At 41.8% G+C, this 22,171-nt stretch overlaps 1 protein-coding gene across 1 annotated transcript in view; it reads right to left on the bottom strand.

Annotated features, from left to right (window-relative positions):
• HTRA1 (HtrA serine peptidase 1) overlaps positions 1–22,171 on the bottom strand; it is a 35,901-nt gene that overhangs the window by 9,461 nt on the left and 4,269 nt on the right. Inside the window, exons 3-4 of the mRNA XM_009278106.1 lie at positions 8,026–8,125; positions 7,493–7,697 (exon numbers count right to left, since the gene is read on the bottom strand). Coding sequence (XP_009276381.1) covers positions 7,493–7,697; positions 8,026–8,125 — 305 coding nt within the window. The remainder of the gene's footprint in view (positions 1–7,492; positions 7,698–8,025; positions 8,126–22,171) is intronic.

Below are 22,171 nucleotides of genomic sequence, written 5' to 3'. Positions count from 1 at the left end.
CAAGGACTTTTCAGCTTCCCATGCTCTACCGACTGAGAAGGCTGGAGGTGCACAAGAAGCTGGGAGGGGGCACAGCCAGGACAGCTGCACACAGCTGGCCAAAGGGACATAACACACCATGAGACGTCATGCTCAGTATATAAACTGGGGGGAATTAGCTGGGGAGGGGGTGACCACTGCTCGGGAACTGGTTGGGCATTGGTCGGTGGGTGGTGAGCAACTGCATTGAGCATCACTTATTTTGTATATTCTTTTATCATCATCATCATTACTGTTTTACTTTATTTTATTTCAATTATTAAACTGTTCTTATCTCAACCCACGAGTTTTCTCACTTTTCCTCTTCCGATTCTCTCCCTCATCCCACCGGGGCGGGGGGGAGTGAGCGAGCAGCTGCATGATGCTCAGTTGCCGGCTGAGGTTAAACCACGACAAGGATTCAACGGCGATACCCAGTTTCCCCATCGTGTTTACAGCACAGCAGACAAGCAGCAACATCCCAAGGCAACACTGCTGAGCAGTTCATAACCTCAGACCACAGCCCTGACTCCAAGGGACCTCTCCAGTACAGTGGGGAAGAGGCAGCTATGATTAGCTGTGCTGGGAAGCATGCAGTATATGCAACACAAACAGCCCCATATGGGTATTGTTTGGACAGAGGGAGCACCCTGGCCCTTCCTTCCCTTGCCAGATGCTATTAAGCTTACGTAGCACGTGTTTTCAAGATGTCGTTGGTCAAGAAGTGCATCTCTTTTTGGCACTCCTTTTCCTTATTTAAAAAAAAAAAACAACACAAAAAGTGGCTTTTGTTTCTATCCCAGTGCACTGAAAATGGATACTTTATAGAGAAAGAGGACATTTATCAGCAAATGAAACATAGACAAGCAAAAGAAAACAGAAATCTTTTTTTTTTTCATAACAGAAAAAAAAGACTGGTCGTGTACAAAGTTAAAGATTTATACAATGTTCCTGAGTTACAAAAACAGTCACGAAGCCAAAATCGCATTTGGCAGCAGAAAGAAAATACATGAACAATCTCTGACTAATACAATTACTTTTGATTGTGCTGAGTTTTCAAGCCTTTGCCTTTACTAGCTAGGCTTCAGTTCAAAGTCTAACGCTGTATGGATTGGCTGTGGGTCATCTGTGTGATTCTTCTGGAAAGAGTTTGGCTAACCTTTCCTTTCCTAGGAACAAAAATCAATTGCAAAAATCGCCTTGCTCTGCACATATTATGAAACATAGCTTTGGAAAATGTGTTCTCTATTCCTTATAATTTTGCAGTGTGGTGCGGAGTGCACTAACAGCACTGCATGTAAATACTCTTATTAGTGCCTCTACAAGTAAATGCCATAAAGAATTGGTTGTGATGAATATATGCATTGTAGTGACTTCAAATTTGGGGGTTTCTCTCTAAAAAAGCTTAAAAATAACATTGCCATATTCAGAACTAAACTTTCCATTCTCAAAAAACTCCAAGTATTTATTTAAATTGTAGAGGTGGTTTTGAAGTGAAATCAGTATAAAGCCAATCAAAATCCCTGGGCATCAAGTGATCGAGTGGTAAGTATGTCCTTCTGCAGTCCACAAGAGGAGTGCTGGAAATGCAGGGCAAGCACTTACAGCAGCAGTTGTAACTAGAATCATATCAGAACACCCTGCCTGTGCCCTCATACCCTTCCCCTGGCAAGCTCTTGCCTAGGATGTTCAAGCAGTCAACCAAGTTTAAGTGGTTGGGTCTAGGGCCCTTAATAACTATACTTTATAAATGGGCACTCTTCAATTTTTACATAACATCTGATGGTCATCAGGATGACGTAACTACTGTTACAAATCGTGATTCTCTTCGGTTAACTACAGATTTGCCACAACAGTTAATTAAAATCCAGGCAAACGAACATGCCTTGCAGCACAATGAACAGGGAGCCAGAAACACCCAGCACCTAAACAGCTTTCCCAGTGACTCACTGCATGACCTTGGGCAACACATAACACATTCTTTCCCTCCGTTTTTCATTTGATGAAGCCTCGGGGCTCTGCTGGGATGCGTGTCTACTCAGTAAAACAAATCTGCAAGCAGGCATTCTGCAAGTACACAGAAATAGGACTAAACATGCAAAACCATAAGTGGCACATGACTCACTGTTTACACCCAACCAGAGAAGGAGCCATTAATTAGCGTTAATATTTTAAGCCTTTCTCATCCCAAAGGGCTTCAGACATTTTCATATACAGATTTGACTCAAACCCTGGATAAACATAACTCCCATGAAATGGAGAGCTGCACACCACCACAAGAAACGGCTTCATCCAACAATAAGACACAACTATTGTGGCACGAGAGATTAGGACAAGCATAGAAGAACAGCATCATCAGCCAGGAGCCAGATGTTCACCTGATGTACATTAGCAACGTAGCTCGAGTCAGATAAAGTGGAGCCTTGACAAATCAGCTCTGAAACTAAAAGAAGAGGCAGCATGTAACCACCACCGGGCACAGCCAGTGCCACAGAGGAATAAAAAACAAGAGACAGACGGCCATAACCAGTAGGTGTTTCGGTTGGAACTTTTTCATCCATGAAGTAAGTGAATCTGTCTCTACGTTGGCACAGAAAGCAAGTAAATCCCTTCTCTGCTCTGTAATCCCCTTCGTTTGTGGAAGGAAGATCATGAATTTGCAGGAAGTAGTTCAATAAACTGATGAAGAGAAGACAAATGTTCAGAGTTCAATTTGTTTTAAATAGCGGCAGATTTCCTTCATGCTTTTTATTTTTAGGTGGAAAAGAAACAGATGCTTGTATGGTATGCTAATTCAGCTGTAAGTAACTCTGGCAAGGCATGTAACTTCCCTGGGAATTGCATTTCTGTTCTCATTAATGAAACTATTTAACTTTCAGAATATGTTATGGCAAAATAAAAACACAGGCCATGAGCATATGAAAATGTAGAGTAACATCTACAATCTAGAAACTGCTTGACAAAATGCCAAAGAAAATGAAAAACCCAAGCTGAATGCATTACGAGCCTCCAAAAGTATTTCATCTATAGTTAGAAAAACAAAACCGAGTCTCCTAATCTAAAGACGGAGCATGGGAAGCTTGCAGAAAAAAAGAAAAAAGGATGAAGCGTTGTTTTGCTATGTCACCAGGATTTGGTGACAAATCCTATGCCAAGATTTCAATTACCTGGCAAGATATTGCTGTTCTCCCTTAAAATAAAATAAAACACCCTGGTGCTGGTAGACCCACGCTGGAGCTGTGTGAGCATTTCGCTGTGCGGGGAGCTGGACCGGCACATCGTCCCTGCCGCGAGGGCTACTAGGAGCTGAAGATGGCAGGAAACCACTGCTGCCCAAACTGATAAGTAAACAGGAGTTAACATGCAAGCTTTTTACAAGCTATTTCATTTCTATCGGTCCTGAGGACTTCTGGAACCAATATGTGGGCTTCCTCAGGCTCTCGAGAGGAAGCAACGTAATATCCAGCAACAGATTTCAAAGTAAAATAGCATTTTAGAAAAGCCACTTACATCTGGTATTCAAGTAGTTTGGTTTTTCAAAATGCGGGCTATTAAAATATTGATACATAAACAGGAAAGTTTGCTTTCCTGCTTCCTCCAGTTTGTACACACAGGGGAAAAAAAGCAAATCCCTTCTGACCACAAAGATACAGATGCTGCATTGCCTCACGAAACCACCAAAGGAATGAGGGCAGAAGGTCTCGTCGATTTGAGTGTCAAACTAAGTGGTTATTAGTAAAATGCAGGAAAAACCTTAAGCAAAAGGGCTGAAACACCACCGTAAATTAAAGATCAGTCACAAACCCACTACTGCTGTATCACTTAGATGCCAAATCCTGCCTGGGATACAGACACCAGTAACCCTACCTTCCATTAATCCTGACATTGCCCATTAAACCACCTCTAAAATTTTCTTTCCTTCTTCTGGTGTTCACAGTTTTCAGCACCTGTATCACACATTCTCATTTAACAAGGTAGTTATTTGTCTTGAGATTAATTTCATAATCAAGCTTTGCCAGCTCGAAAGCATCTGCTAGCTTTGGAGTGTTGTGCAATATTTTTGATGGGTTTCAGGTTCACTGCAGTATCACACGTGCCACACAAGATGGATTATTTCAGCAGCCTCTGCCTATGCTGCCAAAGTCCAAATTTTCCTAGGGAAGTTTTATAAATTTTACATGTTCATATCCAAATTGTCTGCAACTGTTTCTTTCTAGTATTGCTGTCTCCTCGAAGCTGTTTGCATTTGGAAGGATAGTTATATTGCCTTCGCATTTACCACATGACTCCAATCTTACTTCCCACTTTTAACACCTCAGCAAACTGCTGTGTCTCTCTATGGACACAAGAAATATAGTTTATCTCTTTTATAGACTGTAAAAATAAGTGTATTTTAGGATTAGAAGAACTCCTCCAAGATTTCTGTTCCTCATTGACTGCAGTATGTTTTTCCATGGAGAAGAATTTAATCAGGGAAACTGTTCATCCTTACTGATGCCCAGATTTTACTACCCTCTTTCAATTTCCTATTGCACTCAGCAAAGCCAAATTAGTTCTAGTAATGTCTTTGGCCAGATGTTCACAGCTTAAAGAAAAACAGCATGCAGGCTGCTGCAAAATCTTAACAGTTTTAGAAATAGCTGACAGCCTAAACTCATACTTCAAGCCCAGCTCTGTTCCTAACCACAGAGGCATTCTTCATCCTTCAGATCCTGCCTTAACATGCCACAGAAAAACAGAAGAAAAAAAAAAATTCTGCATCTTTGATGTCACCTTCAAATAATTTATTCAAAGGAAGAACTTCATCTCTTACTTCAGCAAAATTCTTAGGGATTGTTTTCATGCTATATCCAGATTTTTAAAGGGTTATTTGTACCGTCACATTGACTGCTTTAGTCATCAAATACATTTCAACTCCAACAAATTATTACCTCTGTGATTTTAAAAAGCCTTTTATGAATCTGAATGATTGTAAGGCATTTCAGTACAAAAAGGAAAGCTCAAACACTGAACCTGAATGGATATATAAAAATGTCACATGAAAGTTCAGTCTGAAAATCAACTTCTCAGCTGACCGCGTTTCCATTTTAACTTTTTGTGAACACTTAAAGTTTTGTGTTTCTAATTCTCCAAGTGCAAAGCATCATCTGTCCTGCAAACAGAGGTGCCTCAGGCCTCACCTTGGATTGGGATTTCCCAGTGCCATGTCACTAGACCTAGCTGGAAAACTGGTCTCTCATCCCAGAAAAAAACAAGCCATACAAGAAGTTTTCCCCAAGACTTCTAAAAATTATTCTGAGATGCAACAGGTAAGGGCCAGGGCGGAACAACACACAAAGTACTGGGTTGTACATCTGATAGGACACTTACCAAGGATATGTCAGACCCAAGTTTATATCCATATTTTATCTAATTTAGAGCAGAGACGTGAAATTTGATCTCCTGCTACCCAGACAGACGTGCTAAGCTGACATTACACAAGGAAGACAGCTGGGGCTCGCTCATCTCCTTCTGCAAGAGCTCAGCCTCCAGGCACTGAGACACTTCCCAAAGTTTCGTTAAAACCAACCCTTTTTCTCCTAGACAACTGAATATTAACGGATCAATTCCTCCCCTCTCCACCCCCACAAAGAAAAATGTAGCTGATTTGGCTCTAGATAGCTCTCAGACAGAAAAAGTTCCTGCCTTAAAGAATTTGCAAATATATATAAAAATAAATTAGGTTGCAATGCTGATGTGCCGTTTGCAAACAGGGTCACAACTACGTTCAAAAATTAAACTGATGGAAGAAGACGATGACTATCATTTAATTACACAGCAGTGATTTTTAAAAAAGAAGAGTCTCTGCCATCTTGCAAGTCATAACTAGAATCGCCAGTTCCAGTCCTGTTTAGCAGTGGTTTCCACTACAGGCAACTCATCTGGCTGCATTCTCTTTTTTCCAAGCTGCTTTCAGTCTTCCAGGTTCTCCCTTCCCACAAGCAGCTTACCAGGGAAATTTTGGAGCCATTTCTTTAGGCTCAAAAAATAACATAAAACTCTATGTCTGCTCTTGTCTTAAGTCCTGAAAACAATCTGTCACATCAGTTCAATGTCATCTCTCATTGACTTACCAGCTTCTTCCTTCTCTGAAGCTCACCCTCCTATCGTCTTGAGTCCCTTCCTTCTCACCAGCATTTTCTGGTCTACTTTCCCCACCATACTGTGCTTCCAATCTTAAATCACTTTTCCAGCTGCCCCTCGCTCCCTGCCATATCCTACTCAGCCTAATGCTGCCAGTTCTCATCCTGCGGATCTTTCCCTTTGCTTTGTTACTGCAGATCTGCCTTTGCTTATTTTAATATAAAAATGAGAAAATAAATGATTGGTAAATGTGTAAATAGGTTACCTCAGGAAAACAGAGGGAAAAAACCAACATGGCAAAAAAACATTCTTGGTATTGTTAAGGTTTTCTGCCATGTTGCTGTGAAGAAGCTTTTAAATAAGAAAAAAGAAAGAACTTTTAAATGACAAAAGTGGCAAGGGAGCAGCAGGAGCGCTTCATATCTTGGGTCACCCAAGAGTTCTGCATTAGACGTCTGATTTAGTCATGGACTCTGGCACAAACACTTTTGACCTCACTGGGGAATAGGTCTGAACTAAAACAACACTGCAAGATCTACACATTTTTGAGTCATGTGTTTCAAATGAAACGTTCTTGCCCGTTAAATTTGGAGGTCATTAACTAACAGTCCAAACAAGGGAAACCAAAATGAGCAGCACCCCAAGCAATCACATGGATCTAATTGCATCTACATTGCACAGTAGTATTTCGACACAATATTCCACTTGCGCCACGCTGTCGACGTGTGCAGAACCGCATGACAGCTTTTCTGCTGACAGCCTTATGTTTGACATGGAGGAAGACTATGGATGGGTAGTTGCACTCCCGTTTGTCCAGAAAACCACTTGCAGTGTAAGAGCATTTTTCCAAGCTGGCTTTAATTTGCATGTTCAAGATGCTTCCCAAGATATCTTCCCATTTTAATACCTACATCAGTGTGGTGCAGCCCTTCACAGGCACAAATGTATTTTCTAAAAGCAACCTGTGACTTCAGTATAGGCACACAAGAAAGATTAATATGTCCCTCTACCAACCACAAAGGAACAACCCCTATTTATTCTCAGAGGGAGAGAGTTATATTAGCCAATGTGTGTGTAAACCAGCCAGTAAACGATGTTGGTTTTTATTTTGAGGATGCATAAAAAAGTGCGACGTACTTGCTTGCACTACACTGAGAAGTGATAAAATTAACCACTACCAACCACAAACTTGGCTTTTAAAAATGTGTATCCACCTAGCTAGAGGATTCTCTATAACTCAGACCACTAAACTACTAGCCTTTCCTTCAAACCTGAAAGTTAGCAATAGCTTTTGGGAAAGCAGGATACTAAATTAAGAGGAATAAAAATGTGTCTTGCTTTAACGACTCACCTGAGAATCTATTTTAATTAGTGCAATGTCAGCTTTTTCGTCAACATCTTTAATTTTAGCTTCATATGTTTCACCGTTCTTCAGTTCCACCTTCACCCGGTTTTTGTTGGTGACAACATGGGCATTTGTCACTATCAGTCCGTCTTCTGAGACGATGAACCCTGAACCACTGGCAACAGGAATCTCCCTCTTCGAATAAGGAAGTCTAAAAGATATGGGAAATCAACATTTATCGCTGCAATAAGTTGAAAGATCACAAATCATTCCAAATAATACACAGCCAAAAAGAGTTTGGTGGTTTTTAATGCTTTAGGATATCTGCTGTTACCTACTATCATTAAGAAGATAATGCACATGCATTAGTTTAACTTTTTTTTTCCCCCAGGACTCTTAAATTATCTTTAATTCTTAAGCATGACAAATATTTATCATCTCAAAAACCTCTTTGCTATTACATAGCATCAATCAACATTTCTGGCACACTGGCAGCTGTTTTCAAGAATACAAAAATCAAAACTGGGCATCTTGTTTACTTGCGAAATAATTCAATGTGAACCACAGCAGGAGCTATCTTCTCCACCACATCTGCAATAAAGTTGTATTTGTGCCGCAGGCTATTAGGATGTTCTTGGCCTGAAATAGAAACAGAAAACATGTCATGAGTTCTTCAAGTGATAGGAGAAGGGTCATTGCAAAACACCTGAATTAAAAAAGGCTCCAAGTGGATATCTTATCCCTCCTTAAAAGTCATCTGCAGCATAACCCTTGCCCCCAGATTCCCCTTCTGCCTCTTTGCACAGAAGAGGCAGCATACTTTATCATTAGGACAAACGGATCCATGAAACCTTCTTGTTTCAAGTGCACGTAATTGGGCCATGGGGCAGCAGATCCGCTGCTCCAAGTGTGGCTGTAGCTGCAGACCCTGGGTCAGCACGCCCCACTGCTGGTGGCTCCCGGGGCTGAGGCATTGGAGGAGCGCAGGGTTTAGTCCATGTCGGCACTGACCCGCTCTTCCTTTGTGAGAGGGTTTTTGTACTCAGATGCCTCCATTTCTGCTCTCACCTCTTTTCTGGATGGTCTATTTAGCTTGTATGGTCTTCTCAGATTAAACAAACGGGCTCTGTTCCTCTGCCAAAATACGCCTTCTTAGTGGTTTTTGAAGTCTCATGCTGCTGCATTTGTAAAATGCCGAGGACAACAAGGTCCTAACCCCTCTGTAAGCCTACAGCAGCTGCTGTGAAAGTTTAATTCGGGTACGAGGTTTGCGCTGCCTCTCCCACCAGTGTCCCCACACAGCTTGAGCTACCAGCCTCTGCCTGGCACCTAAACGTGGATGCACATTACATAGGCTCTACACAACCATACTCAAGGCATCCTTTCCACTGCAACCACCTGTGGTCCATCAGCTCCACAGAGGAGTGGATCCCAAGTACTCGGAGTTACTGAACCACCCTCAAGGCTATAAAATAGATACACACACACACACGAAAACAATGGGACCACAAAGCTCTGCATTCCTGGGCAGTGCTGTAACACAAAAGCTCATGGTCACTGAGCATTCAAGAGAGGTCAGTGGGATTTTCAAAAGCAACTGGATACCAAACTCCCATTGTGGCCAACAGAAAACCTGTCTGCACCATCAGATGTCTAAAAATCTCTGGAAAAAATTCACAGTTCCGACACAGCTTTGCCTTCTCAAGTAGTTTGGGGGCAAAACTTTTTTTTAAATTAGGAGCAGCTAAGCAATTGGAACACCCCAAGAAGTTATTTTATATTTCCCTAGAGGCAAGAAACACCCTTTGTTTTCATTAGTCTTCCCATTTTATCTGATGCATCCATCTTGCGTCATAAAGGCACAAGCCAAATCTGCAATTGACTTTCAGATGAGTATTAATGTGCTATTCTGCTCCCATCCATCCTTGCCATTTGGCTTCTAAATCCATCCAGAGATTAAAGCAGTAAGCAGCTTGTGGATGCTGTAAATGCCTGTGATGGTGTAACAGGACTATTTATTCGCAGAATTGTAGAAGGAGACACAGGACTATCCTATAAAATCATCCCAATACCGATACCTGAATGACCTTCATTATCTGAAAACAAGACTGGAAAACTATGCGAATTTTTAAGTACATACTGGAAGCAAAAACGCACGGCAGGAGATTCAGAGGAATGATTTGGGAACAAAACATTGCTGCTTTTAATATTAACCAGGTACTGGTTTGATTAAGGGGTTTCAGGTGACTTACCAATGCCAACTAGCATATACTGCCCTCAAGAACTGGGTGGATGCTCAACCCAAACACTATCTGATCACTCAAGAACATGTTTTTTCCCATTTATACCCTGCAAAGCATCTCAGGGGCTTTTAAATGCAATCAGTCATGAACAGCAGCCACAGCAGTAACCACATAATCCGCTATGCAGTTTCAGATCATGGTTCGGAGACGTTAATCTGCTTTATGAAGCAGGAATGTTGATCAGGAAACTTGTGTCCTCAACCTACTGTTTTCCTCAAAAGCATTCTGTGCTTTGTCTGACTTATGCATAAGCTGTTATCCTTGGACTTTTATGCCAGAAAGGCATAAGGGCTTGATAATTGACAAACATCAATTTACCAAAGGATTTATGTTCTTTTCATTAGAAATATCCAGTATCAAATGAACCACGTCATCGCTATAAAGCTGACAACTACAATGGGAGTGTTTTGGAAAACGAGTAGCAGAATGAGAACTGCAGTTTAGAAGTATTCACTCACATTAAATAGGAGCTTTGACAGATTATCAGATTGGATTAATGTGATGTTGGGATAAAACGCCACAGGGCACCACTGTATCCATCAATATGCTTTTTGATCGCTGCTTATAAAATGATTTAATCTCAGTCACAACGCCGAAGACATTCAAAGGTCACATCCTGCCCTTGAAAAAAAGAGCTCCCAGATGAGAACACTGCACAGGAAACACACAGCTTTTTTTATGCCTTCAATCTTTTTTGCATTTAGCTATTCAAGAAGAGAAAGGATGCCTAAGCTGTACATGGAGAGACTACTAATACTTCATCTCAGAGCTGCCTTCACTTTGAGTCGGAGGCTACGAATGCCAAGATCTCAGAAGTGACAGTATTTTGCATATAATCTGCCTCCTTGCGCAGTCCCAAACTAAGCTGCACAGTTAAAAGGTCAAAATTTCATACTCTGAAAAAGTTAGGTAATAAATACTGATTCATGGCATACTGACCTAAAAAGCGTACAACAGCTCGCCACGCCTGCCTATTGCTTATGTATTAGGAATTCTTGCATTGCGTAACACAGTTTTGCAACAGCTTTTGAACAAATGCCCACTTAAATGGAAAACATACCTTTTTAAAGCAAATAAACAAAAGTCAAAGTACCATTCAGATGAATTCAGTGATGAATGCTAACCAAAAAAATTCCTATCAACTGGTCTTTACCATCACGTGACAACATAAAATCTGAAGGCTATAGTGTAAGTATTAATATTTTGAAAATTTCTTCTATTGCTGAGAAAAAATATCATGAGGGAAAAAAATGAGACCAAAATGGACACGTGTGCATGCATACCATTTGCCCATTACTTACATACTTAATGCTCACCATAGCTAATTGCTCTTTGGGATTACTGAGCAATGCACGTGAGAGGTGCACTTATCTTTCCTATAAGCAACCACCACCATGTAAAATTTTATCTTAGATTTGAATCACCAGTAGGCACAGGCTACTTACTATGTGGGAGCCTAAATTGCCAGAAAAATGCCAATAATACAAACCTAATATGAGCAGATGCTTATTCCTCAACCACCACATGGTAGTTTCCAGCCATCACCAGCCACTGTAGAAGACAGCAGTGAAATTCAGAACTTCTCAGGAGATACCTTCCTCTCTAACACACACATTTTTCCAGCTGTACTGACAGTTCACGGTTTTAGTAGAAAAGACAGTTTTAGGAGTGGGATGGCTATCATGCAGCATCCTTCAAGTTTTCAGGTTTACAGAGCTGAAGACTCTGTAGTGGTTTAGCGGACTGTGTTTGACTATTAAGCAACAAAAAAGACGATAGCTTTGATTGATGATATGGTTTTGACTATTTAATCCCCACTGCCCGTGTATTCTGATACATACATCTAACCACAACGTCCATCCTGAGTTATAGGTACCCTACAAGCAGGTGGGTAGCTCTTTAATTCCATACTTAAATTGGTCCCCAAAATGTAGAATCCTCTGTTAAAAACTGCTTCTTTGGTATAACCAGTGTTGAATTCATGAGAATAAAGTTACCCCAATTTTCTGGCCTTTTTCTTTTTTATTTAAACCACACCCTTCTGGAGTTTTGTTCCTAGTAGGGTCTTTTCATTATTTTGTTTTGTTTTGTTTTGTGTTTAGGGTTGGGTTTTTTGGGGTTTTTATTTAACTATTGAAAGGTGGGCTTGAATAAAGCTCTCATTCCTAAATACCTTCAGGCTTTGATGTTCAGATCTTTGCAGACTGTCCCTCTTTCTATTTATATGCTGTGATTATTTGTGTTTTGTAATGTTTTTATTGAACTATTGCACAACGCCCTAGGTGCCCATGAGCATGGTTAAGAAACCTTTATTAATGACATTATGAAGATGATTGTTGCGAATTCAGTTAATGATCAAAAACTGACTTAAAAAACCATAAATAGGTTACAGCATGAAAAATTCCCACGGCAACTAATTCTTCAAGGACTTCAAAGGTGTGCTGGCTGTCAGCCCTCGAATGAAAAGGAAAATCTCTGCCAACAGACATTAATGGGCTAATATCGGTAAACAAACTGCTAGGAGGCAAGACAGAATACCAAGCCATGGAAAAAAAAAAAGCACACCCGGCTGTAAACAACTGAAATAATTTGGTTACATAAAGGTGAGCCAAAAATCGTATTAAGATCTAGGTTCTGATTAGGTCATTACTCAAAGTGGCATTGATGCTTTAATGCTTACATCTCATACATGCTGCTTTTGGTAATATCTTGAGATAAACTGAAAGGATGCTTTGGAGATAGAAATCTCATAGAAGTAACCTCTCCCCTTCAGTTGTGAGAATTGTATCTGCTGTTCTGCAAGGTCGTCTCTCACCGTAGGTCCACCTCTCATGAGAACAGTTCTTCACATAAAGCTTTAGGCACATCACAGTCAGAAATGGATCTTTTTCCCATCCGGTTTTCATGTGTCTTCCCCCTTTCAAAGAAGAGGGTTCTGCTGTCATCCATCAGGACCAGCTCAGCTCGCTGCCCATTCTCTTCTGCACCCTCTGCAGCTAGCCTGTGCTAAGGCATCCTCAATACTCCTGTGTCTCCTTTCCACTGTCTGAAGTTAGAACCAATACAACTATCTCATTCAATGGGACTTTTTGCCCTAGATACAAGGAAGGGAAAAAAAGGCACACCCCAGCAAGTCACTCCCTCCCACCCTCGCTTGATGTGACCATACCAGATATCCTCATGTCCTAAGTCAAAAAGCTCAGATTCAGTCTGGAATCGAGCCTTCAATTTCTTTAAAAACAGCAAGAAACTTTCATTCCCATTAAGGTTAAAAACCCCACAACTTTCCATGAAACAGTAATCATCCAAGACAGCTGCAACTATCAGTATTTGTAATTTTATAACTGTTAAAGAGGATGTTCATATGCAAATTGCAGGGAGGGTGGAGCAGTGGAGCACCATCTCCAGGTTCATCATTAAAGGTGCTTCATATTGGAAAATATGAACGCCCCTGTCCTTCCAGGGAACCCAAATTAAAATATCCTTTGTGTTTGCTTCATGCTTGCACCTGAGCGGCGGCATGCTCAGCCGGGAGGACTGTTTCACCCCTGCCCTGTTCATCAGACACAGTGTTACCATCTCAACTGGTGGGGTCCGTGGTCTGCTAACATCAGGCTAACAGTGCCAGCGGAAGAAAATGGGGCTCGAATCCAGGGACCTATGGCTAATCTATCTTCTCCCGTTAATTCCATAATGATCAGAAGTGTGCCTATGAAATCCTTGCCCAGTAACACAGAGTACGAGCGGAGCCACTGCAACCTGCTGAAGTTTATGGGCTAACTAAATGTATTAAGCTACCCAAGTTGCTGAAAATAGATGATTACTTCCTCCTGTACTCACTGCCTGCTTAGCGTTATATTCAGATACACAATCCCAGTTGCATACGCACACTAGGGTCTGAAAGAACAGCTTGGGTTTGGGTTTCTCTGCAGAACAAAACCAGAAGGGCTTAAGCACTCACGAACCCTCTGGGCTGGCAGAATCGGTGACTACTAACACAAACCACAAGACTGTAAAGTTTTACTTGGAGAACTTCCACCCTCCCAAATAAAACTCCAACCGCTGATGTTTGTAGAAACTCCCATTCATGTCATATAGGAAAACGTTAAAACCTCTGACGCTACTATGGAAACAAAAACTCCAGCAAATGTGCTTAGCTCACACTGAAAATGGTGGTATCGGCAGGCTCAGCTGGAGAGATGCAAGGAAAAAATGATGTATGGGAATCTGCTGCCACTCTTTTTTTTTTTAAATTACATAAAACTGCAAGCCTAAATATTCCACTTCCTGTTCAAGGATAAATTGTGTAATACACCAAAAAAGGATATTACACAATGAAAAGACTAAGAAAATAAGAAACAACATTTTACATATTGTAGACGATTTGCTTAAGAACAACTTTCAGATCAGTGGAGGGAATTTTGAGAGGTCTAAACCATAGCACCTTGCTAATAAAGCTACTATTACATCAGTTATTTTTTCCCTGTATAATTCAAGGAGAGACTAAAGACACTTCACAGATTTCTGAGAAGAAAATCTGTATTACTGTGACATCCCTAAAAGCAAAAATATTTTCATAGCGCTAAATAATGGAGAGATTTCAAGCATTTTATTCTACCAAATAGTAAACTGCACAAACCTGGTATTCACTTAAAATATTTCCTGCAGCAAGAACCACTGCAAAATTAAAGTGAGGATTTAAAGTAAAATTGCTTTTTGGCATGAATGCAAACTTGCAAAGGGAAAATACAGTCCATTTTCATCATCAGAATGTTTAGATGATCAATTCTTTCTTGGCAACCTTTAATAAGGACACTGGCACATGCACCAGAGATCTTGCAAGTAACAGGCTTTGAAATTTGTATTTTCCCTGCTAATCCAAAAGCCTGAAACCATTAATTTTAAACACTGATTTTAAACAAACCAAAAAAAAGTTGCCAAGCTAAACAAAATAGGGAATCTATACAAAGTTTGTAGAACGAAACACTCTCAAATTAATGATAACACAGAACAGTTATCAGACCAGTGTGTGGTCGCTCACATAACATAGCTCTTTTGAGTACAAAAATGAAGGTGAATAAATTGCACGTTTTAACTTATATTCTCAAGAACAAAAGCTGACTTTACTGATTTTCAGGGAAAGGGTGTGAAAGAATAGACAAACCCCACCAAGCAGCAGGATGTTCCTGCTGCTGGTGCAGAGGCTGCTGCGATGCACTGGATAGCTTGGTCTCTGTGTGCATCCTGTTCCCAACTACTGGCCACAAATTAATGCTTCCCCCCATCAGAGTTTAAAAGGGTAAGTTATTGAAAATGCAAATGTATGACTAAGTAAAGCAGATATTGGTAACACGTGAATGACCAGGCTACAGGAAGAGAACGACACATACAGACCTCTTCTGCATTTATAAAACAAGAAAACAAAAAGTATTTGAAGATAAACAAATTGTAAAGCACAGAGTCTTCAGAGAACTTTAGTCCAGCCTATTCCGTCCAGCTTCTTTCTTAGTATGAAACAGACCTCTTTGGCATCCAGTCCTGATGTAATTCAAGATTTTCTTGCCACTGAAAGCAGTCAATGGGTAATGTCCTTGGGCAATGTGCCTACAGCTTTCTTGTAGGAAGCTCCTATATAACTTCAGAGATAAAACTTAAAATTTTAGCCAAACATGAACTTTTCCTACCACTTGTCTACAAGGCAGAGTAAGTAGTAAATGAATCGGATACAGAGTATCTTCTGTTACAGCTCAACTACTGAATGGCTAGATAGACGTCAAATGGTTGGAACGTTGTGCAGAAGGAAGAACACCAAGGATGCGTGCATCTTGGTCTAAGCTGTGTTACCCAGTCTCTATGCAACTTGTGAAAAGTCATTTGAATCCTCAGTGTCTTAGACTTATCTTTAAAACGGACATAACCTCTATTTTCTCGCAGGGGAATAGTCTCGGGCTTTAGCAACCCTTGCAGAACCTCACAGGGAGAAAATATGTATATAAAAACTCTCAGAAATGCCAGAAATTCTTCTATAACCCAAGTGCACTGGCTGCCCCTGCAAAAAAGTCTCACAATTATAGTAGCAGCAAGCAAAAGCAACAGACTTTCAAGCTGATGAGGCTAAAAAGCAATTTGGCATAAGCAGGGAGGGCAGGCATCCAGAGCAGAGCAACAGCTCCATCTAACACAACAGGAAACTGCGATTCCTTCTGTAAACACCAGCGGTGAGGTGGGAGGAAACCCAACTTCTGCATAAACAGCCAGGCTGGAGCCCCGGGCCGGAGGAACGCAGCCCTGCAAGGAGGAACACACTGTTCCCGGAGCAGCATCGCCATATTAATGCAATGCCGAGCCTGGGCTCATCAGAGGAGATGACAAATTAATCGCAACTCAGCAGGTCGCTGACAAAGATGCATGGCTCCAGGTGGCCATGCCAGCAACACTCCCTCTGCTTGCAATGCCCTGCATGGGTGCACCGGTCTGTCCAGGGGATGAGGAGGGAAGGCAGGGTGCAGGCAGATGCTCAGACACAAAAAAAAAAAGGTGAAGAGCAATTCAGGACAAGGGCAGAGAGTGCTCAGCTTGAAAACATCATTAACGGTAGTCCTGTCTGAACTGGAAACATTAAGAAATGTAAGTCAGGTAGTTATGGAAAAGAGTCTGCCTGATTTCCTGCAGACAGATGAAAAGAATATTTCAGTCAACAGGTTAAAGCAGACGTATTCTCTTCTCTGTAGAAGGCTGAAAATATAACAGATGAGTCAGGAATAATTTCTCCTCTCCTTCTTCCAGCCCTGCTCAGTTTACGCCCCTTCCAACTCGGGTCATCACCCAGCTCCACTCATGGCAGGTGGAGCACCAGCAAAACATCCCCCAAACACCTATTAGGGAACAACAGTGTGGTAATTCCTATAACCTACGTGTAACCAACAGCTGTCCGATCTTCAAAATTCCTCTTAACATTACAAAAACATTAAGATCTCATTTTAAGTATGTGAGAAACTTTCACACTGAATCTTTAGAAGAAATCCCTGCTTTGGAGAGACTTGGTTTCAACTTCCAGGAACCCTGGTACGAAGACACCAGGGAATAAAAACAAGTTCTTGTTTTCATGCTTTTTAAACATTTTTTTCTCTAACGAGAAACCTAAAAAAAGCCTCCCAAGATGCCGCTTCGTTGCAGCTGGAGAAGGCATTGATTGCACCACTTTGCTGTGGCAGGACTTACAGTGACACAGAGATGATACGCAGAAGGATCAAATCTATATAAAAACTTCAAAACAATAACAAAACATACACACCCCTCCTACTCTGGGGCTTCATAATTGTACAATACATCAACCCAGCATAACTATATCACAAAAGCCACAATATCTACATATTGAACAAATCCCTCAGCCTCTGGCAGTATTTTCTACGCGTCTTAAGAATCACACTAGGACCGTCCAGATTTGTTTTAATGTAGACATCAGAAATCAATGAGTGTTCGGGAAATGAAACTGGAGTAATGCAGATGGTATTTCTGCCATCCTATTTTAAGCACTACAGAAAGGAGGTGGCACTGCCACTGGTGAGACAGCCACCATCACACAGCACCCTGCTCCACTGCACGTATAGTTTCTCCTTAAAGGTTAAAAGAAGAGCAGGTTTCTATTTCGCCCTCGAATATGCATATTTTTATGATATTTAGAGTTCTAATCATTATATTCACTGCTCCCCTATCAACATTAGCTATTTACATAATGGCTTTTTTATCCGCACATCTATTTTGCTTTATTTTTTGGATCATCTGAATATTTTTCATTATTTGATTTATAAGTGCTCTCTGCTTGCCCACTTTTACTGCCCGAATACAAAAGAAAACAAGGGTTAGCCAAGCTTTACCTTTATAGATAGAGGTCTACATACAGATCTCTGATACAGAATGGGCAGACATGCCAAACAGTGCATACGCTGTCCTGGAAAAAAGAATGAATCATCCCTTTACCACCACAAATGTTGAAGTATGAGATTCCTGGGGGGTTGTGTTTATTTTGCGGGTGGGATGGTGGGAGGGGAGAGAGTTGTTTGGGCTTCTCTTCCTTATTAGTGCTCGGTCCACCCACTTCTTTCCTTCTCCAAAATTACTTTCTGCAGATGCAGATTGACAGATCATCGATGCTGTTTGCAGAACGAAGCCAAAACTACAGTCTGCAAGTTTAAGAAATAGAGTAATGGAAAAGAAAAGTAATGGAAAATGGAGCAGCAATGCTGGCAAGGGGCAGAAAAATGAGCAAGGACTCATAAAACCTCAGTTTGCTCTCAGCTCTGCTACTGGCATACTGGCTGACCTTGAGCAAAGCTCTTTATCTTCCCCTGCCCTAGATTCACTATCTGTAAAATGGTGTAAAGACATTGGCCTCTGGAAAAACGTTGTGAGCTTCTCCTAATGCTCTGCTATATAAACTATTTCAAATTTTAGACCATTGGATAATTTCTATGCACGGTTACTAGATTTAATATGCATTATTTTATCCGTCAGTTGTTTGGCAGGACAAATATGTGCTATCAGAAACATGAAGTGTTTTTTTAATTTGATGAGCTCCATCTCATCAATATTCTGGCAACAAGCCTGTAAAACTGGATATAGGAACTATTCACTGCATATCCGTCACTCCCATCTCACCAAAAAGGCAGCTTTACCAGAGCAGGGAAATGGAAAGACTGAGAAACCCTGACAGAATTTGATGGGAAAAAATGACGGACACAAGAACAAGGTTGGTTAACTAGTAACACAGAAAATGTTAACGGGGTGCCTATAGCATAGCTATGCCGTGACACTCAGCACAGCCCCAGCACTGGTGCCATTAACACGGCGCTGCTCGCACCGACAGGACCAGCTACTGTCCCGGTGCCAACCTGCAGAGTTAGTGTGCAATACCTGCAGAGTTAGTGTGCAATAAAAGCAGAGGCTAATGGATCTACTCACACGTTACACACATGTATTTTTTTGCAGTGTGCGCGCATACGCATGCACACATTTTTGTCTCCAGAAACAAGCTCCTGGCAGAGCACTCGCAACAAATTGCACAATCCAGCTGGCTTCCAGCTTTGTGCTTCGTCTTATCAGTGCACAAGGGTATCTGATATTAACCCAAAAATTCAAGAGCTAGCTACTCTGTATGGCTGCCCAATTCATCTCCAGTCACTAAAATATGGTAGCCAATATCTTCGCATTTCACTAAATTTTAAAATAAAATAACTAGTCACCTGTGTCCTGTCTTACAAGTTTAAGAAATTATAAGTCTCCTGTTACCTACAGATATGAGGTCAACATCATCAGTTAGTGTAAGATCAATGCATTATTTTATAGCCCTTAGATATAGGGGAGTTGAGACTTATTTTTTAGTTATATTCTTCTCTTTGATGCAAGCGAACCAATTTGGGAATCACAATGACCCATATCCAGAAGGCAAAATAAAGTCTTTATTTTTTTCTACATCCTGAACACAGCCTCCAAAATAATACTAGATATTCACTTGGGCCCAGTTACAAACACTGTGAGACTTACTGCCAAGTCCAGCCAGGGATCCTAGAGGCCCCAGCAGTTTATGGGAGTGAGGAATGACTTTTATTTACAACAAAAGTTCCACAGTACCCCAGTTTCTATTTCTAACGTTGCTTTCTTTCACTCCAAGCACACGTAAATTCACATTTGAAAAATATTTTCCAGCTTCTCCTATTTCTTGGACAGCAGAGTCTTTCCTTTAACTGCTGAGGATACGCTGCTCTCCATCACATCCAGACTCTACTTAATAAGACTCCTGCTGCTTACTCATGGCTTTAAGTATTCCTGTTCAGTCCACAGGTACCTTTAAATTTCAAAGCCCAGAAGATGAAAGGATTGAATCTTTCCTTGTTCCAAATCTGTATTTACTGACTTGATTGTCTGAAGTCTAGAGACTACAGAATTACTGCCGGCTCCCCAGGAAGGAAATCTAGATGTGGAGAGGGGAAAAGGTGAGCTTCTTCAGACAAACCACTTCTTACAGTTCCCTCCTCTCAGAGCTGAATACTTGGCTTTGGAAAAGCTTTTTAATCCCACACTTGGGAATTGGTTCTCTTCTGGAAATATGTTGCTATTTATTTCCATTGCCTTCAGCTGCCTCTTCCCTCCCTCCCCTTCTCCTGCTGCTGCAAAAGAGACTGAGGAAAGTCAGAAGATAATGACTTTCAGACCACCCAAACACAGCAACTGAGGGAGATGAAGGTGGCTAAAAAAAAATTAACGGCACTGGAGCGCTTATTTGTGCATCCAGTTCCTTAACACCTGGTCCTGCCAGGTCATTTTTAAAAGACTCGACACGTGCCAAGTAACCTGCGAAGGTCTCCCAACATTTCTTCAGCGCACTAACCATCATATGCCTGTTGTTATCTTTCGGGAAACAGCTGAAAGCCTAGTTCATAACAACAATATCAACTTTCCTCTTGATAAATATCTGGCTTAGTTCCCGACCTTCCCAGATTTCTCAGCTGAGTTTCTCTTCCTGCCCTTACTATTCATTCCTGCAAGGCTTAGCACTGCCAGCCGTTAGCCCTATCCGTACTATAGGCAAAGGAATTCAGGCAGGTCCATCTACTGCTCTTTCCCATCCTCTGCTGCATGGATCTCATTCTTACGCTGTTTTTGAAGGATTCAATTAATGACAGATGGTTTATTGACTGCAGAGGTCCTTTTCTTCTGCCAGATAATTACACAGAGTCACTTGGATGCAATTTCGCCTGGTGCATTTTAAAATACAAAGTCAGCCACTTTGCAAGAAACTGAGTTTGAGTGATGGATTTTTTTCTTCCCCCCCCATCTCTGGAACTATGAAATGATAATGTGATGAAGAGAATAGCAAAGCCTGTATCTGTTAGTGATACACACCTTTCTCGAACTGAGAGTTACCCCTAAACTCACCTCCACCTTCCCCCAAAGCAAGCAGTAATGACCTGCTTTAATCTAAACCAGAAGAGCTCACATCAAACTCATCATATGACATCACGGTGCAAGCACGCCTGTGACAGAGAAGCGTGAACTGCCTGTGACAGATGCTACAGTGTGCTGAGGACTGCTGAGGTTACTGGGATACCACATTAGACATAATAAGCCTAATAAAAATATGAAAACACAAAAATCCAGTTCAAAGAGGGGCAGAAAAAAGTTAGGAACTGAGAGCAACCACAAGGAACTTTCTTCTTACTTGGTTAAAGATGAAAGGACAAATCCAGGTTAGTTTGTATTTTACAGTGTTAGGAGCACAACATGGAGAGAAGGGCACACTGTCCTGAACCGCCTGCCAGCATTTGCCGGGAGAAGTGAGGAGGGGAAGGAAGACTGGTTTAAGTTGTGTGTTGAACATCCCAAGCCTTCTTCCCTTGGTCAGCCGGAGGGATTTAAGAGCACCAAAAACATATTTGCAGAAGAAAAAGAAAACAACCTCCCTGCACGATGAACCTCATAACAGAATATTGAGGTCTTGTTGCACTAACCTCACTCCTGGGCACGGGACGGTGTTTACATGGTCATGGTTTCTGCTCAGAGGATGTTCACCTTTTTGTGCCTTTCTATTTTCATCGGTACTGCCCCCCACACCACCATGCTGCCCCACACGCGCTGAGCATCTACCAGCCCGTGCTTTGCAGGCCTGAACGCTGTCTACCAACATCACTCATGTCCTTCATGGAAAGCGAAGATTTCTTTTGTGAAAGCTGCAGCTCGGCAGCCCTGCCCAGGCTGGTGCAGAAATGGACTTGCTGGTGCTGCAAGCACTCATCTGCCAGCGGTTTTGATACGAAAAGCAGGGCTACATCATCTGCCTGAGGCAGAGAGAAGATCTGCCCAGGATGCCCTGGGGAGGCTGCCCACCACTGGCAGGACGGGTACCGCTGGTTACACTGCCCATGGCCACACCGCCGGAAGGGAGAGCTGGAAAGAGCGCACCGCCCCAGGCAGGGACACAGCACTAATGAAAGGCGTCGATCGGCCACTGCACAGCGTGTCACCCTGCTCACCGCCTGCCCCGCCTGACTTTAACAGAGGTGAGCCCAGGCAGGGCGCGCTTCAGCCCTGCTCCCATCCCATGCACTCACCATACTAGTTTAACCGATGCATTTCCTGACTGAAAGCCACAGCCAGGCTTTCCACTCTCCCCTCGCTGCTCCTGGGGTTTCTCCAGGTAGAGCCCATTTTGCCCTTTCTGCATGTCATAGAATCATAGAATCATTAAGGTTGGAAAAGACCTCTAAGATCATCGAGTCCAACCGTCAACCCAACACCACCAGGCCCACTAAACCATGTCCCTAAGCGCCTCATCTACACGTCTTTTAAATACTTCCAGGGATGGTGACTCAACCACTTCCCTGGG

This window comes from Aptenodytes forsteri, unplaced genomic scaffold, assembly GCF_000699145.1.
Source record: "Aptenodytes forsteri isolate BGI_AS27 unplaced genomic scaffold, ASM69914v1 Scaffold15, whole genome shotgun sequence".
Taxonomy (NCBI): domain Eukaryota; kingdom Metazoa; phylum Chordata; class Aves; order Sphenisciformes; family Spheniscidae; genus Aptenodytes; species Aptenodytes forsteri.
Note: the sequence above shows the minus strand (reverse complement) of the source record. Positions and strands in the feature narration are given on the sequence as shown.